Genomic DNA, 19,990 nt, shown 5'->3' with positions numbered 1-19,990 from the left:
TATCGATTACTTTACATTCTTAAAATAACTGTTATTAACCCCTCGCCCATGTTTATGATTAAATATTAGTAATATATTGTATATTACTTTACAATGTTTGTTTACGTCAATTACTTATTTACTTTTGTAACAAGGAATTACATTCATTGAATGCCAGGTCAGGTAGACGTGTACTTTAAGAAGAATTTTCTGGAATTATAACGTGGGCCAATAGAAGTCAGACAAGTACATGTTCGACTGACCAATAAGAACGCGAGTTGTCTGTTCCTGTTTTCAGTACTCGCCAATAGAATCTAACCACGAAGGCATAGAGGTCAAGAATCGGTTTTTGGTTAATTGTTAACAGAGTAGAAGTACGGTTCTGATTCAGTTGCTCTTAAGAAGTCTTCATATAGTGAGTTCGTAGTGTGTATTTTTATACTGTGGGCTTAACTTTTCTTAACAATATTGTACTGTAATATTCTTATTGTAGGTGTACTGAGGTAATTTCATTGTATTAGAATATTATTGATAAATATAATAATTTTGTTATAGTGCATTGAATTTTGAGTTGGCCGGTATTAGAGTATTCTATAAAAAGGGTGACGTAGACTAATAAATTGTAAAATATTTCTTATTACTAAATTCTATGTTAATAATACAATTAATTCTAAAATACTTGTCTTAACGATACGAATTATTAATTACATATTGCTGCTGCTGTGTTGATCCATCTGTCTGAATATTTTTGATGGGGTTGTTATAGTTGCTCATTATTATTTAAATAACCAGCAATGATGATAATATATTACCGTGTACTTTTTCATTGTGAGTGGAATTTTGAATATAATGAAAACTAAGACGTCTAATGTCTGTGTGGAATTGTAACGCTACATTGCGGTGAAGTGACTTATTCTGTGTGTGACATAAGCCATATTCGATTATTACTTTTATTTCTAGTAATGTACAATAGCCTTTTTTTCTTTTGTGCATTAGGTTAGAATTTTAGTATTGTTTTGCTTTTTTGAAAGTTAATGTGGAATTAATTTACCCATATTTTTACTTGTAATTTGTCTAAATGCCCTTAAGCTATTTGCAATTTTTTAGTATTTAAAATTAAGTATTAAAGGCCAAAGGGCCTTTGATAATATATTAATGCTGTGGATGATCCTCTTAAGAAAGATCTATTTATAAGCTTCAGATGGAAGAAGTTTAATTTATTTGCGGAGTTTTGAGTTATTTTCATTGTTTTGTCATGTTCAGTAATGAATCATAACATCATTTGCCTAGATTCATGAATCTAATTTTGTAATTATTCATTGTTCATCAGGTACCCAAGAATGAAGTCTTCGGTAGGAGCTTTGTGTTTAGCTCTGTGCCTATGGCACACAGTTTCTGGGGAAGAGAAAATGAAGGATGTAGGAACAGTTATTGGAATTGATTTAGGAACTACATATTCATGGTAAGTTTCTTTATGCCTACTGTAACCTAAGTTTTATAATTAGCCTCCTGTGTAACATTTTTCATGTAAAAAATTCTTTGAAAGCAGCAAATAATTTTTGTAATATATAGATTTTTGTTGAAAATTGCATTCCATTATTTTACATATGGTTAAATTTTTTTGTACATGGCTAGTTTATTTTTCTTCATGCAGTTATATATTTATTATTTTATTTTGCTACCTTCTAAAAAGTTTCAGAGTATGTAGAAAATTGATTACTTATTAACATTCTTATCAGATAATTGTGTATAATTCATCATTAAGTACTGTTCACTGATTAATTATACACTTCAGTATTAGCACGTTAAAATTTTATCATTATTAATTATCAAAGAATTCTAATGATTTTCTAAAAGGTGATCCAGTTTTAAAATATTAAAAAAATATATCATCTAAACCACATTCCTGCACTGGTGTTCGTATAAGTGTTGCTGTTTAATTTCTACTTTTAGACTTTAGTTATGTTTTTATCATTTTTGTCTTTTCTTTTTAGTGTTGGTGTATATAAAAACGGAAGAGTAGAAATTATAGCTAATGACCAGGGTAATCGAATTACACCATCTTATGTTGCATTCACTCAGGAAGGTGAGCGTTTAATAGGAGATGCTGCCAAGAACCAGCTGACCACAAATCCAGAAAATACTGTATTTGATGCTAAGAGGTTAATTGGAAGAGATTGGATTGATAACACTGTTCAGCAGGATATTAAGTTTTTCCCATTCAAGGTATAGTTTTCATTTCCAATTTTGTGAAAACATGATTTGTTACATTTAACATGTAACATATATATATGTATGTGTGTGTGTATGTTATGTTTGATTACTTAATACAGAAATTAAAGTACTTTTCAAGAAGATGCCTGCAGCTGAAATGTAGTTAGTTAGATGGGGCCGGTGAAAGGAGAAAATAAATAAATTAGAATTATAATCTAACAAACTTAACAATATTAATTGTACTCAGCAAAATCACTTGCACACATAACTGACTACCATGCCTTGATGAGTTCCAAAGTGAACGCTGGTTCTTTCTTTTATTCCCCCCAAAGTTCCATACTGTTTCTATATGTTGTGTATGAGAACCAGTAATTGGATCAGTGAAAGTTATGTGAGTAGTTTACAGTTGAATCTGTATAGTAGCAATTGGCATTTCATATCCCATTATGCACAGCCCATTGATTGGAATGTATAATTGTTCTGGCCTAATGTTTTTAACAATTATGGATAGTAGAACAGTTTTGCTTCTATGAACAATGTCATGCAGGAAGCATTAGTTTGTTTTGCAATATACGTTACCAAAAACAATTGACTGAAGTGTTGTCCTTGGTTATATTTCCTTTTTTTTAAGATCCATTTATTTCTACATAAATATTAGGACAACCAATTTCAGTTTGATTGCTAAGAAATTTCACCGAGTCTCATAAAAAGTTATTCCAGTCCACCACTGTTAGAGATAAAATGTTAAACTCCTTTATACAAAAACTAATACTTGTCATTTCATAACCAACAATATAGTGGAATTGTCTACTTTAATCTGTTTGAGCCATTGTATCTTTCTTCAGGTTTATATCTTCACGACATTCCATATGGTGACGATGCCAACAGTCTCTTGAATCAGATATAGTCATTTCATGACCAAGCGAAACATATTTTACGAAAGGGTAATATTTCCACACACTGCAAAAATTGAACAGCAGTTTCTTTCTATTTTACTAATTCATGTAACTCTAAATAATGTCGGGCACCTCCATTATTCAGCACAAATTTTCACTTTCAGAGATAAATACAATAATCCCAAGAAATAAATTTACTACTAATTAAATCCCTCATTCTGACTAACTAAATAATTATCTGAATACCTAAACAGGAAATGCTTATTTACTGTGTCCTGAATATCGCTATCACTTCCTTGATATTTGAATACCTAAAGACGTACTAATGACAAATTGTGAGTGTAGGTTAAGTTTGGTTAGATTATATTTAAAATTTTAATTTACTTGTGTGTGTATTTATATCTGAAATTTAAAGTTGTGAAATATTAAGTTGTATATATTAAATTTAAATCGGTGTCGCCATCTAACAACTGACTGACTATAGATCAGATGCGGCCATCTTCTTGAAAAAGTACAGAAATTAAAATGTTTTACTGCTGTAGTTTTCAGAGCGTATTATAAAAAAACTGTTTTTATAGAACTATAAGATTTGTTCCTTTTTTTAGATTTGAAAGCTAGTTATTGATAAACTTCTTTTAAGGGTTATCTTGAATATTTTTTATTCTATCTGAATACCAGCTAAGCTTTTGGAGGAGCTATGATATGCTGTAGATGATAATGTTTCTCCTGAAACACTTGAATCATTATAGAATCTGAGGAATCAGAGTTTAAGGTGTATAAAACAGTACATAACGTATAAAATTCATATTAGCTGCTATTCTTTAATGCTTTTTTTTGCTTTACATTTATTCATTACTTTTTTTTGTTGAGCAATAATCTTTTATTTCTGTATATTTCCTTTATTACTTGATTTTAATAAATTTTATATATTCTAACTTACCAACCTAAGATTTTCACCTCCTGTTTACTTTATTAAATTAACTGGTGGCTTAATATTATCCACTACTTGTAGTAAGAGATTTCCAGTAAGGATTTTTTCTTGCATCATTAAAACCTCTATTTTGAATTTTTAACTTGCAATTAATTTCTAATATTTTTTCCTAACACCATATTTAAAAACAACCCTCTTAATTTGCATTTTGGCTTGCCTGTTCGACCACATAGCTCATACTTCGTATGCATGTTATATCATTTCTAATTCCCAAATCTTCAGTGCTAAATTTTTTCCCTCTGATGTTTTCTGTTAACTGACAGCATTTGCATTTTTTTACATTGGAAATAGTGTAAATGCATCTCTTTATGGGATAGAATGACATGATAACCTTATGGTGCACAAAATTATATATTTACAATATTATTTAATAGTGTATGTTTATTATTAATAAAGTTAAAAATAACCATTTAAATTAAAGAAAGCAATAACATTGTAATCACTTGAATACAAAATTGATTTGTATTTTGTAAATTTTATTCCACTGGCTCTGACAATCTGCCGCTGCAGTCATAGCCAGTGGAGCAGTCACTGGGGTACTGCTGGATGTAACAATGAAGTCATTCATTCCAGCCTGTGCTGAGGCATGTTCACACTACTCTTATCAAAAACGAAATGCCTGACATTTAACAAAAAAGGCCCCCTCTTTTCATTGATTTTTTTTTCAACCAAAAGATTTCACAGGAACAGCAAAGCATAAGCATTTTAACTATTCAGCTCCTTCAGTTTTTCAATAATTAAACTGAGCTGGTTTTTTTTTATAAAAAGCAAAAAGTTTTCATTGATGAATGTTCTCTCTGTGTTTAGTATTTTTTTTTCATTATGTATACTGTTAAAGGCTCCGTTCACACATTGATTGTATGTTGAAATTTCCACCAGATGTGTCTGTTATACAAATACCCATTGTGTGCCCATGAAATTCAGATAAAAAAAATTTCTGAAGTTAACACCTTTTACAAGTATAGCATATTTGTTGGATTTGATTTTTCTTGCTTTATTGATTGCAGTAGCCCACAGTAGTTTTCACTGTTTAATTTAGGTATGAAGAAAATGATTTTCTGTTAATTTACTACCACCTAAAAATTTTACAATATAAACTTATATATATAGTGTTTGTGATTATTAACTAGATTATGTATTAAAATTAGTACTACATAGGTTAGGAATCTTAACTAACAATTCCACATACTGAACTTCTTTTGATAACTTAATTTTATGGCCACTTTGCTCAATAACCTCATCTGATTAACATTAAAATTTTAATAAATATATATTGCATTATATGATAATTAACTAGATTATTTATTACATTATTAATACATAGGTTTAAGGTTAGGTTAGGTAATGTAACTAACTAACAATTCTATATACTGAACGTTGTAGATAATAATGTAAACTAGTGCTCATTTAGCTTGCTAATCTCATCTAACTATAAATGTACAAATTAGGTACTTACATATTAACGCCACCGCAACTACAGTTTTATTTAAAAACAAAGTAGTCCATCGGATTTCGGTGGAAAATGAACAGTCTCTTTATTAATTTTAATAAATGGTTATTTATTTTATAAACATAACTTAACCTACGCTCCCTAACCTTGACTAATTAACACCGTAATTTTTTGAGTATTTATTTAATAAATTCAGTAATTATTGCAATTATTTATTATTTAAATAATCCAAACACTCCTGTTAATCGAGCGTAGGTTAATTTTGGTTAAATTATATTTATAAAATAAATATAAATAACCATTTGTTAAAATTAATAGAGACTGTTTTGAATCTATGTTAAACTTTGAGTATTAACACCGAAATCCGATTGACTACTTTGTTTTTAAATAAAGCTGTAGCTGCGGTGGTGTTAATACGTAAGTACTACAAATTATTAAAAACTTATTAACAAAAGTAGTGTTATATTTAGACTAAGTACAAATTGTATTGAATTAAATATATTTGAAATGGTACTGAATTAACTGAAATTAACTTCCATTTGAAATTTTTGCTGCAGAAGATGGATGTTCAGCTTTACTCTGTAATCTTTCTCTGATTCAAAGTGATAGAACTTTGACTCATAGGTTGTTAATCCACTTAGTAGAAATGAGTCTCTCGTGTCTTAATAATATTTTAACTATTCTCTTCAAAGATCTGTCAGTTGATGTGGAATCAGTTGCTGGACTTTTGATCTCTGTTGAAAAAAAAAAATGATGGATGATAGAAAACCATCTTTCATTCAACTTGCTTGCAATTTCAAAAAGTTTAATTTTGTTAATTGTTGTAAATCATTTGTTTACCAGCCTCGTATTGTGGTAGAATGAAAGGCTTACATTACATTTCCAGTGTCCATAATAGAGAAATTTTTCTACCTTTTTCGAAACAGTTTATATAGCCTGCTTAAGATATCACTGTTTGCTTTTATTATTTAAGTTACCACTTATTTCTTGCTTGTCCAATCAGACAAAGGGACACTAATTTTAAAGTGGCCTCAACCACAATTAGTTACTAATGAAACGATACTTTCATTGAACACTTTATATTAATTGATTTATAATAATAATCTACATGTTTGGAAATGGAATGAAAATTTTCCTTAAGTTCCTACAAATGGATATGTTGGATAAAGAAACTGTACAAGTAATTGTTTTATATTATGTATATGGAGGAACTAAATCATTTTCGTAATTTCTGTGAATTATGTAAATTGTTTACTAAATTAGTAATGATAAATATCATATGTATTTGTAATTCTGTCTGCTATTATGGGGTGTAATTTATTTATCTGCTAAGATGAGAACATTAATACATATGGTTAGTTATATTTTTGCTAGAAATAAGTTTTACACGAGATAATACTTTTTCAGTCAGACAATGAACCTTTTCACTTCCAATTTAGTCTTATCAGTTAGCTTCAAATGACAAAATAAAATCGTCCAATATTTTGTTTTATGTTGTTAATTAACTTGTTCACTATATTTTATTTAGGATTCAATTTGAATAATATTGTTTTTATAGGTTGTGGAAAAGAACAGCAAACCTCATATTCAAGTTAAAACTGGTCAAGGTAATAAAGTATTTGCACCTGAAGAAATATCTGCTATGGTTCTTGGAAAGATGAAAGAAACTGCTGAGGCTTATCTTGGCAAGAAGGTAATGGTTTCATTTAGTTGTCATTATACATGTTATTTTATTAGATTTTTAATAAAGCCGTAAAAACTTATTTATCTGGATTAAGTTGTGAAATAATGTAGCAATCTGGAAAAGGAAAAATTTTCAAAAATTCATCTTTCATTAAGAAATATTTGTTTAACCAAACTGAAAAATGTATGAGAGGAAAAATATAAACTTTAAAACTTTTTGAAAAGATTAAAAATTACGTAGCAAGTGTAGTATAACACTTTATAAAGTAAACTTTACAAAAAATAAAGAAACCTTTTTTTATCTTAAGTATGTTTTTAAAAATGAAAACAACAGGTGATTGTTAATGAATATGGTTCAGCTATATAGTAGTTTGTAATAAAATAATTACGTGTAGAGCATGTTTTAAAAAAGCTCCTCCTATGTTCATATAGAGCTGAAATTCATTTTCACTTGACTGAACAAAATCCATAGCATGATTATTTAGCTTTTTGGTTTTATCTATTTTAATTACAACAGTATTTTGAAGTATTATTGAAATATTGTTGTAGAAAAAATAGGTTTTGTATGTCCATTGTTCAAATTAATTTAAATCTGGTTTAACATGATTTGGATTAAAAAGGTTTTAATTTATGTATTAAATCCACAAAATCTTCAGCTTCTGTTATTTAATAATACAATTTGTTTTCAGGTTACTCATGCTGTTGTAACTGTGCCAGCATATTTCAATGATGCCCAAAGACAAGCTACAAAGGATGCTGGTACTATTGCAGGGCTTAATGTCATGAGAATTATTAATGAACCTACTGCTGCTGCAATTGCCTACGGTCTTGATAAACGTGAAGGTGAAAAGAATGTGCTTGTATTTGATCTTGGAGGTGGTACCTTTGATGTCTCACTTCTAACAATTGATAATGGTGTATTTGAGGTAATTATTAAATGCTTTTTTAACCTGTTTTAATAAATTTTGAAGTTGGGCTTTCTCACTTTGGGTGATTATTGGTATTTTCAGTGTTGCACATCTGTTTATCGATATCTCCGAATTAAATGTATTTATCGTATAAGTATTTTTGATAAACTCATTTGAAGCCGGTTAAATGTGAATTATGATTTTTTAATGTACATTCAAACGTAAAATCATTAAGAAAAAAATCTGTAATAATTTAATGTAGGTAGAAAGCATGCCTTGCATCATAATAATTACCGACTCATTCTTTACATATTATACTAAAAACAAGATTTTTTAAAAACTAATAGAGGCAATAAGAGGATGATTTGTATCATTAAATATTTATATTTAAATATATATATACTCTCTGGGAAGAGTTGAATATACTAAGGTGTACAGTACTATTTTAGTGCTTTGTTGTAGAAAGTGATGTGCATCTTAGCCTGTAATGTTATTGTCCACCATAAGTTTATTTACTGATGAATACTTGTTAGTATTATTTGTTTCTTGATATCTAATATTGCAACTAAGTTAATTTACAGTAGTTGCTTAATTTTTATATAGTAATAATTCCTGGCAATGGTTCTGCATTTTTTGGCATCAAAATTTTCCTAAGTTCTATAATACAAGCCATGCAATAGTAGAAGTAGTATAGAACAATACTGTGATAGGTTCGGGGTAGAATTTATTCATACGGTTGAAAAATATGAATTTAATTAAGGATTAATCACGTTTTTAAGACAATTGATTTCATTCATTGACAAACAAAAATTGCAAATACAATAATACATACATGGTATGTGAAACTGGCTTCTTAATGATGTGTAATTTGAGACGTTTAAAAATTCATGTTAATAGATTGAAGGTTAAGTGTTAATAAGTAAATGAGTAATTCGTTCAGTATCGTGCAGTAATCTTAAAAACTATTTCTTTAAAAGTTGCTTTTCTTTAATTTTTTGTGTCCTTTATGAAAAAGAAATCATCATGAAATTAAACTTTTTCTTGATGAAACCTTTGCATAGAAAATTTGAGTAAAACTGTGTGATTGAAACATTCCAGAATGAGAAGCCTAACAAGATAATTGTCCTTTCTATCAGTTCCTCAAATTATTTTTAACATATTTTTATTTAACTTAGAAATTTGAAGAGTGTAGTTAGTTTATTGTTAATGTATATTTTACTGTATAATATATTCTTTTATATTTTCTCATCAGTTCCTTTTTGTCTGTTTTGCAGGTAGTATCGACTAACGGAGATACTCACTTGGGTGGTGAAGATTTTGACCAGCGTGTAATGGATCACTTTATAAAATTATATAAGAAAAAGAAAGGTAAAGATATTCGTAAGGATAACAGAGCAGTACAGAAACTTAGGAGAGAGGTTGAAAAAGCAAAGAGAGCTTTATCTTCTAGTCATCAAGTAAGAATTGAAGTTGAAAGTTTCTTTGAAGGTGATGATTTCTCAGAAACTTTGACCAGAGCCAAATTTGAAGAACTTAACATGGTTAGTAGTTGTCTTGCTAAACTAACTTAAATTTATTAATTGTCAGTTGTGTGATGGTAACTGCTTACTGCTTTCCAAATTTTTTTTCTTTTCTGTTCATATAAGCACTTTCATGTACTTAGGCTATTTTTTTTAAAAATTTCAATATAAAAGGATGATTCTTCTTTCACAAACAAAAATTATATACCATGAAAACTTTCATGAACATCAAAGAAAAAAAGATTCATAAAAATTAACAAATGCAATTTAATTTATCTTATATTTGTTACTGATGCACTTGAGTAAACTTATTAGTTACTATACTTTATTAAGAAAGTGATTAACTTTAGAGACTCAAATTTATAAGATCTTTCGCTTGAAAATTTCTACTGAAAACTATTTTGTAGTTAACTTAAAAAAGGAATAAAAACAATGAAAACCACATCAAACTACGAAGAATAGTAGTTCCTGCTTCTGATGTTAGTTTAATGTTATAATAGAAATTGTCTACAAAAAAGATTTGTTTTCGATATGCTTGATTTAAAATTTACTTTGTTATGAACAACTTTCCAATGTGAAAGTTACTCAGTGGATCTCATAAATCAGAACGATTGTGTTGGTTGATTAATTTTATTTATTATTTGTTCATTGAAGCAAAAATTTCCTTTAACTATGTAATTTTTTTAAGTATGCTGTAGACTAATATTTTCTCTTATTGATTCTTATCTGTCTGTGTTTCATAATTGATATAACTGTTAAAACTTCAGTACTAAAGTATTAAAACTTCCTGAAATTAAATTTTTATTTTCTTGCAATAAAAAGTTTTATTAACAATCATTAACTATAAATAATTAGTAAAAATTTCTTATGAAAGATTTTATCTAAACAGTTACTGAAGATTGTATAATAATATGTAAAAATTTCTTCCTTACATTAGCAATTTACTCTTTTTCTGCAATGTACTCTGTAATACATAAACAAGTCATTGATTTAGCATCGTTTAAATTTCACAGAATTAAGGTTGAGAATTATACATAAGGTTTGCAGATGGCAAAAATCTCTATATTTGCAGAAAATTGGCATGATACTTGACCTGAAGTATAATATAAAAATTATTAAAGGAAAGATCAAGGTAGCAAATAGATTTTAGAACTCGTGCAAACTGTATTGGGTGAAAAACAGATCATAAACTGTTTTACCTGTCTGTAAAGTACATTTGGGGAAGCAGAAAAAAGGTAAATTGTAGCCTTCAAACTTTGGTGCTACTTATAGGATGATGAAAATTAGTTGGGTTGAAGAGGTTACAAATGTTTAAGTTTTATTGAGGATAAGATTAGAAAAACCATAGGAAAGAAGATACTGAAACATAAAACCTTACTTGAGTCCATCCTTGAGGATGGTACAAAAGGGAAAAAGTAGATCTAGGTTAGGACATATTAAATAAAAGATAACATCAGCTGTAGGACATACACCGAGCTCAAGAGAATGGCTGACTAGAGACTCGTGGAGAGCTACTGCTAACCAGTCTACAGATGATGATGATAGTAATAATAAAGCACAATAATAATTGATAAAAACTGAACACACCTTTTAATTTTATAGTTATATTGATGAGAACGGCAATTAATAAAAATACCGTATTTGCTAATGATTATATTACATTGATGTATTGTTTCATCTGATACTAACCTTTTTAATCCCTAGGTATTTCCAGAATGAACTGTCCCTACAGCCTGAATTTTTTTTTTTTTCCGTAATAATACTTACGGTAATGTGTTATTTGCACCAACAGCAACTGGTTTTATAACTCACAGCCTGCATATTAAAATAATTGTACTAAAGGTCACAAATAACTAAAGATGGAATCCCTAATTGTAAATAAATGTTGCACTGATTAGTAAAATATTTTTGTACAGACACATTTACCGGTACTGTTTTTTTTTCTTTCTTTGTGTTATGAACATAAAATGAAATTATGTATAAGCCTACTAAACATACTTATTTACTTCAAAATGTAGTTAATAAAAAAAAACAGCATCCATATAAAATTCAAGTGTAATAAAAATAAAATCAACTTCCATTACTCTAAAGACAGTATTTTATTTAAGTGCTAAACTGTTCACTGTTTACGAAATAGCTGTATGATCCAACGTGTACAGCTACCTTGTTTTCGTCATTATCACTCATCCCTAATGTTATACTATCATTAACACTAATTTCCCCTGAATCTTCAGTGTCTGATTCAGGATTAATGACATACAGAATTATTTCATCACGAATAAAAGATTTAGCAAATACAACGCAAGCACTAACTACACTGGGAAAAACATAAACATAACCTAATCGCTTCTCTCAGATAGCAAGCTAAATACAGTTCAAGAAAGTAACAAAAAACAGGCTTTTGAATGTGTTATCCTTGGTAAATAGAAAAAAGTACCTTAAATTCATAATAGGGTGTTACTAGTATTAACAAAACAAATGTTCATATATGGGCATAGTAAAGAAGAATGCAACATACCGGTACGTGCGTCACCATGCAGAGAAATATGGGTGCCCATGTGTACTGGTATGTATGTAGGGATTAAAAGATTAATACTACAGCTTTTGCAAATGTATGTAAAATTTGTCCAAATGTTTTATAGTAGATTTTAATACTTATTTGAATTTTTAAGGGTTCCAGATTGAATTAAATATGCCCCCACCAGATTTTAAAGATTACCCATATGCAAATTACATCATGTATAATTTTAATTCGTATAATAACAAAAAGAAATTAATTTGCATAGTTTTGTTTTGCATACAAATTAAATTGTCATGAGATATTAACTATTTATTTTTAAAAAAATCCAAAACTCATTACTTGTAATAATACAGTTATTGAATCCCTCAATTATATATATATTTTTATTACACTTATATACTTAACTTACATTTAATGAAATCAGTAACTTTTTTCTTCAGTATTAAGGAAAAATGTATTATGTAAAAACAGTAATCTTGTAATTCTTACTGGTGGTTAAAGGTTCGTAATCCTAAGTATCAAACAATACTTGGCTTAAATATAATTTCTCAGTTATATTAAGTTACTTACATTAATCAATATTTTCATTCTACTAATTATAAATTTGGTCATCTTCTCTTTATATATTATTCTGATTGTTAAATTTGCATGTGATGTTTAAATAATTTCTTCATTTTTCCTTGTAGGATTTGTTCAGATCAACAATGAAACCAGTACAGAAAGTTATTGAAGATGCAGATATGAATAAAAAGGATGTACATGAAATTGTATTAGTTGGTGGTAGTACACGTATTCCAAAAGTACAACAGCTTGTGAAAGAATTTTTCAATGGTAAAGAACCATCAAGGGGTATTAATCCTGATGAGGCTGTTGCTTATGGTGCAGCTGTACAGGCTGGAGTATTATCAGGTGAACAAGATACCGATGCTATTGTCTTATTAGATGTCAATCCTCTTACTATGGGTATTGAAACAGTCGGTGGTGTTATGACAAAACTTATTCCAAGAAACACAGTCATTCCCACAAAGAAGTCTCAGATATTCTCAACTGCTTCAGACAACCAGCATACTGTTACTATTCAGGTATGTTTGTCAAAGGAGATATTTTTATGTCAAATGTGTTATACCTTGTAGTTACCAGTTATATGTATTGTTTTTTTATTTTTTGACATAAAGCTTAGAAAAAAGCAAAAAGGACTGCAAATTTTATTTCTTCATTTAGATTAGTAATTTAAAACCAAACTACTAATCAAATTTTTGGCATGACCAAAAATTTGCATGGTCGACTTCCTGATTTTGCATCCATCAGTAATGTGTACATGTATGGACTTCTCTAAGGAGTAAAAGATAAAAATTTAGGAGATAGTATTACAGTTGGGCCTACACTAATGAAAATTTTGCTCTTTGTGATGTGATCAAAGAATCTTAGTCTTCTCTTACCCATGGTATCAGTGATGGATTCTAACCCTTTGTTGAGCATGATCCACCACTGCCCATCTTTCAGGTACGTTTTTTTATGCAGGTTCTTTCAGTTTTCTAGTCTGTTTATCTTGGATTTTTGGTTCAAGTAGAAGATTGTTTCTGCTGCATATGTGGCTTCCTGTTTATAACTGAGAGTTTATCTTTATGAAAGTAAATACGCTTTATTTTATTTTTGTGTTTACGGATAGAATTTTTTTAATCTATATGTTATTTGAATTGTTTTTTTTTTTGTTTAGGTTATTATTTCTTTGAGGTATTTAAATTGGGTTACTATTTTGACTTTATTATCAATTTTGTTGGATTTTAAGACATAATTTCTGCCTCTTCGAATTATATTTTGAGACCAATTTTATTTGCAATGTTTTTGAAGTTTTAATATCTGTGTGTTTAGTTTTGTCAATGTCATTTGCTAGCAGTGCCAAGTGATCGACAAAACCAAGGCAGTTTGTTTTGATTTTTTGGCTTATTTTTATTTTTGGTGGGCATTTTTTCATCTATTCCCTCTTTACCATTTCCTCGCTACCATTAAATAGTAGCTGTGAAAGAATTTCACTTTTGATGTGTTTGTGAGGGTCAGTTTTATCATGTTTATTAAACTGTTGCATTAACAGAATAGTTATTGCTCAGTCGTGTTAAAATAAATTTATTTACATTAAATTTACTATCAATCTGTTGATGAAACATTACTTTTAATTAATATTAAATTTTATTTATTATTGAATCAAATTCATTGCCATGTGATTATTAGTGAATTCAATAGAAAGCATTAGAATTTCTTGAATAGTAATTGTGAGTTTTTTTAGCTTCATCAATTTCTGAAACAAAATTAAACTTGATTCTAAAGCAGGTTACTTAAAAGCCTAAGTAGGAAAAAATATCCATACTATTAAAATGACTAGTGTAACTAATTTAGCCTACATTCAATTCTCAAAAAGAAGTCCTGAAAAGGTTGTTCATGCATGAATTTTTCTCTTTATTAGAATTAAGATAGAAAAATTATTTTGTTTTAGATTCTGTAAATTAATTGATTTAATGATGACAGGTTTATGAGGGTGAAAGACCTATGACCAAGGACAATCACTTGCTTGGTAAATTTGATCTTACTGGCATTCCACCTGCACCAAGAGGTGTACCACAAATTGAAGTCACATTTGAAATTGATGCCAATGGTATTCTACAGGTAATTATTCTAATAAAAAAAGTATTTACTATCTTAACATGTTCTTTCTTTTCTAGAGTTATGCAAGAGATTTTTTCTTTTCATTTAATTAACAATAATAAGTAAAAAGATTATTTTACTGTTAGAGAATGAGTAAGAATAATAATTTGGATTTTCCTCGTCTGTTATTGGGATTAACCCATTGACACCGACCTGTGCATTTCATATTGACTCAACTTTTGTTTTGTGCCGCCGACCTCCATAAGAAATATGGACTAGTGCCCGACATACTTTGCACTGTGTACATGTCCTCAAGGTCTAAGTTAAAGAGAATCTGACTGTGTAGCATTACAGCTGACTTAATGAACTTTGGCTTCATAAGTCAAGTAACATCATTATTTTTAGCATAATCTAAGATGTAAAATTACAGATACCATTTATCATTATGTATTATTATTCTATCCTTGTTAGCTCTTTTAATTTCAAATAATTGTAGAAAATTTATGATCAACAAACATAGCAGCTTGTTAAATTACATGGTACTTTATAGGGCATACAGATATTCTTTTGTACTTCTGTAGAGCCATATTGAACTTGCTTCTGAATCTGGGTTAGGCCTACATACTCAGTCTTCCAATTAACACCATGCCTTCAAGTAAATCTGTGACTGAAGCTGATCAAGTTTATTTTCTGATAGTGAAATTAGTGAAAATCCTGAAGATGCCTTTGCAGTTGTTGATACTGTTATAGGGAAGATGGTGATAGTAAAGTGAATATACAGGACATTTTCAATCGTCCATTTATTTGAGAGGATATGAGAAATTATCAGAGGCAACAGAAGTTATTTGTTGGTAATTCTGGACCACAAAATGCTTCTGTAAATATAAATTCAATTGCGTCTGTATTTCTTTTGTTTTTTACAGAAGCAGTAGTAAAATACCATTTTTGTAGAAACAAAAAGGTATGCTGAACAGTTTATGAATGCAAGAGGCAGACTTTTTACAGAATTTTCATGTATTTTCTTGTAAAATTTGCATGATACTGAATTAAATTTATTTGAAGGTTTTGATCTTCAATCAGATGTGTGTGTATTTATTTACAACATAGTGAAAAGCACGTACTGTATTTTCTTTTCTACATGACAGTAATGATAGTGTAAGGCTGCAATAATTTTTTGGTATTGTAGAATTGAATAGAATAAGAGATCATATGTAGAATTGTTGTTGCATCATATAATTAGTGTTAGGAGTAAAATTATTTACTTATATGACAATTTTGAATAGTTTTCATAGGATAATAGCAAAAAATATATATGAACAGAATAACAGCTATTTAATAATAATATTATCAGTCTATGTACTTTTCTGTGCATAAAGGTGAAAATTTCATAAAAATCCCACTTTTTGGCAGTATTATACAAATTTTAACAAATATGTTCATTTTGTACTGAATATATTTAAATCTCTGCCCATGGACTGTGGTCAAGGCATTTAAATCCTCTGGCGCTGAAGGGTTAATGTTGTTATTAGAAATTGCCCTTAAATGATGGCATGCAAGACATGTTTATGTTAGTATGTATTCCATCATATATTTATTATACTGATATACAAGAATAGCCTCTTTCTTCTTTCCCGTGCATGATTACTTATAATTCTAATAAGTTAATGTCTTAATTACTGGGATAATTGTCTTACTATGTCGATTTTTATTTTGCCTCGCTATTGTTGTAGATAATTTTTATTTAGAAGAAAAAAAATTAATTGATTCAAAACTCTAACTGAAGTAATCTTGTTTCATTAAAAAAACTATTGTACTCTAGGTAAAAGCTACAGTGAAGAATTTAGTTTTTATATGATCTAACACACCCTTCCACATGTTTAATGTTTTCCAATAAAAATAGTTCATATCTATTGCTTTAGGAATGTGGAAATAAAACTGTTTTAATACATACATAAAAAAAAATTAAATGGCCTAATGTATTTTGTAGATAATTCGGTTAAAAGGTTGGATAGATTAGTGAATTATGTAACTAATGAATTACTAGTAAATTTTAAATTATGTAACTTTTTTTGTAAAGCACGTTAATTTAAAAAAAAAAACTATGAAAAATAAAATTTTCATATAATTTTGAGCCGCATAGCTTAATTTTGTCAGATTTTTGTATATACAGCAAATTTCAAAATTGTTATTAGATGTACTACTTTCTTTTCTAATAGTTTATAACTGTAAATGGTGTACATTATTTTATTAAAATTAATATTCTTTTATATGTTGGACTACTAAATAAATTTTTGTTTAGGTATCTGCTGAAGACAAAGGAACAGGAAACAGAGAAAAGATTGTTATTACAAACGATCAGAACAGACTTACTCCAGATGATATTGAACGTATGATTAAGGATGCTGAAAAGTTTGCTGATGATGATAAGAAACTTAAAGAGCGTGTTGAAGCACGTAATGAACTTGAATCATATGCATATTCACTGAAAAACCAATTGGCCGATAAAGATAAGCTTGGTGCAAAGGTAAATAAATCCATCACCTGTATCATATTTTTTTAATTAGTGTTAAAATTTATTACATTAAAAAAAAATTATAAATTCATATAATGGATAATCTTTTTTTAATCTGAATTTGATTGCCTGACTAGCTCAAGGTTAAATTATGAATACTTTTTTTTTAAATTTGCATTTAGAATTTCTTTCTTTGGTCATCCATGTTATGAAACTATTATAAGTGCTCTAATACAGTGCATTCTTATACTATCATGCATACTGTTACCCATATGTACATGCAAATGCTATAAGCCTTTTTGTGCAAAATGTTCTTCCTGTCAAACAGACTTGATTCAGTTAGTTGACTGCACAAAAATACTATGAATCAATGTTACCTATCATTAATTGGAAGTTAATAATTCTTACATTTTTAATTGTTATGAACATAACTAAAGATATATATTTACTTATTAAGCTTTATCATCTTTATTTCTTTATATTTACAGGTTAGTGATTCTGATAAAGCAAAGATGGAAGAAGCAATTGATGAAAAAATAAAGTGGCTTGAAGAAAATCAAGATGCTGATTCTGAATTGTACAAAAAAGAAAAGAAAGAACTTGAAGATGTTGTTCAACCTATTATTGCAAAATTATACCAAGGTGCTGGTGCTCCACCTCCACCAGCTGGTGCTGCCGATGAAGATCTTAAAGATGAACTTTAAAACCAAAAAGACTGAATTGTTTTTTGTATGTTTAATTTTCATGACATTATAAGTAAAACTGCCAATTAATTTACTACTTTTATTCTGTAATTTTGGCAGCTTTGCTTATACATGCCATATGGATTTTTTTTGGTTGTTGTTAAACCATTAATTTAAAAAAAAATAAAATAATTTCCAATATTTGGAGATTATAAACTTTTGTATGTATTGATTACTTTTACTGTAAAAACTGCAAAAAATCTCAAAATTTTGGGATCTTGATGTTTTACAAGCACCCATATCATTTATTTATAGTATATTTTCATAATAACTGAATATGAACTGTTTTAAATTATTACTCTTTACTACTCATTTTTTTGTTAATGTATAGCAAAATAAAGTTGTTTGCATGTACCTGAAATAGTTAAGCCATTAGTAATAAAATCACTGAAGATAAATTAATTTTTAAGATCTATACATTCCTCCTCCAAGTAATTTTTTTAATTTAGTTTGTCTTTTTATTTTGCATTGCACAAATTTGTTTTGCATAATTGAATGATATACAATTTAAACAGTTAATTTCAGATACTTTTTCCAAATACCTCTTATTTACTTAAATTTCTAACTCATTAAATCACGGGTATACAAAAAAACTTCAGTTATTATGAGATAAAATATTAAATATATTTTTTATAGTTTTATTCAGTCAGTATTTATTTTTTGTACAGGTGTTCATTTTTGGGGTGCATTATTTTACTTAAAAAATGGGGGTTTAATAATATATATATATATTTTGGGGTCAAATTAAGAAATAAGTGAATTTTTCTAATGTTTAAGTTAAAGTTGCCAATGAATTTTCCTATTGAATTTTGATGTTATTTATTTATTTCATTATTTTTTATTGTTTTTATTTTTTTTAACGGGAAATTTCATTGGTTTCTTTTTCATAAATGTTTTATTTTATTATTGTTGAAATAAAAAAAGCTACATTTTGGTTTTTAAAAAATGTATTATTTATTATTGTACAGCTATGTAAAAGTTAGTGTTACAAATGATGCAAGTGTGAAAGTAGCTATAATTATTTTTTACTTGTGAGCTGTTAATACGTATTCATTTTGCTAGTGAGATTGTGTATGTGTGAATGATTTATTGTGTTCAAGAGTATATGTATGTATGGACAGTATGTTCAGTAGTGTGTGTGTATGTATGTAAAATGCATTTATGTATGTAAAAGTGTTAAAAATGAATAAATAACTTTTTTCAAGAAACATAGGTAAATTTTTTTATCCAGATTGTTGTAAATGCCAAAAAAATCAGCCTTTTTATATAAATAGTCTTGAATTGCATATACCTAAATTTTAATTCATTTCATAGCTACACTTTTAGATATGTTAAAAATAGTTTACATTTGTTGAATTGAAAATTTACTTATTTTTTTAACCAAAAAACTAGAAGGATTACTGGCCCTTGGCCTTTGATGAACAATACTGCTGATGTGAATTCGCAAGTTTATTTTGATAGCACTAGCATATAAGAAAATAAAAAGTGAATTGGTGTTAACCATCCATCACACAAATGGCAAATCACAGAATTTTTGTATGATTTTTTCTCTTATCAAAAGGTAATAATATAAAATGAAACAATGAAGGATAAAATATAAAAAATTTCCTTTCTGCATGCCGGAAGGCGGAGGTAGATTTACTGGTGCTGCTAAGTAGGGGATAAAAAATATTTCCACCTTAAAGTTAAGAAAAACTTCAAATTTACTCAATACGACAATGGTTGCTTGTGAAAAAAGTTTCACATGTTTAGCATACGACAAGCCCCTTCTTACAATACCAGCAACATTTTGGTCATCCTTTGCGATAAGGGTTGGTCATATCAAAAATTATTTCTGACAAAAAGTTTTAGAATCTTTAGAGGAATAACAAATGACCACTTTAAACCGATTTGAATGTGGCCTATTAAGGAAGGTATGATTTTTTTTGTATCT

The 19,990-nt window shown here is 28.4% G+C and overlaps 1 protein-coding gene across 2 annotated transcripts; it reads left to right on the top strand.

The window, feature by feature from the left end:
* The first annotated feature begins 252 nt into the window (after positions 1–252).
* Hsc70-3 (heat shock protein 70 cognate 3) lies at positions 253–19,265 on the top strand. Of its 2 annotated transcripts, none has more exons than XM_075371404.1 (10): positions 253–394; positions 1,310–1,441; positions 1,974–2,205; positions 7,089–7,223; positions 7,903–8,139; positions 9,396–9,662; positions 12,849–13,244; positions 14,686–14,823; positions 17,102–17,326; positions 17,803–19,265. In XM_075371404.1, exons 2-10 carry the CDS (start codon positions 1,320–1,322, stop codon positions 18,016–18,018), a joined length of 1,968 nt encoding a protein of 655 aa, XP_075227519.1. In that variant the 5' UTR covers positions 253–394; positions 1,310–1,319; the 3' UTR covers positions 18,019–19,265. The 2 variants fall into 2 exon arrangements, with proteins under 2 accessions (XP_075227519.1, XP_075227518.1); XM_075371403.1 differs by having other exon boundaries at positions 325–482.
* The last annotated feature ends 725 nt before the right edge of the window (positions 19,266–19,990 follow it).

Source organism: Lycorma delicatula, chromosome 7 (assembly GCF_047948215.1).
Source record: "Lycorma delicatula isolate Av1 chromosome 7, ASM4794821v1, whole genome shotgun sequence".
NCBI classification, from domain to species: domain Eukaryota; kingdom Metazoa; phylum Arthropoda; class Insecta; order Hemiptera; family Fulgoridae; genus Lycorma; species Lycorma delicatula.
The sequence above is the reverse complement of the archived record's forward strand: the minus strand, read 5'-3'. Positions and strand labels throughout refer to the sequence as shown.

Bases quoted from the DNA above. Each gene is read 5' to 3' on its own strand.
- Hsc70-3 (XM_075371404.1), top strand. From the start codon at position 1,320: ATGAAGTCTTCGGTAGGAGCTTTGTGTTTAGCTCTGTGCCTATGGCAC. The intron at 7,224-7,902 runs GTAATGGTTTCA...ATTTGTTTTCAG, and splicing joins AGGCTTATCTTGGCAAGAAG to GTTACTCATGCTGTTGTAAC. The intron at 13,245-14,685 runs GTATGTTTGTCA...TAATGATGACAG, and splicing joins AGCATACTGTTACTATTCAG to GTTTATGAGGGTGAAAGACC.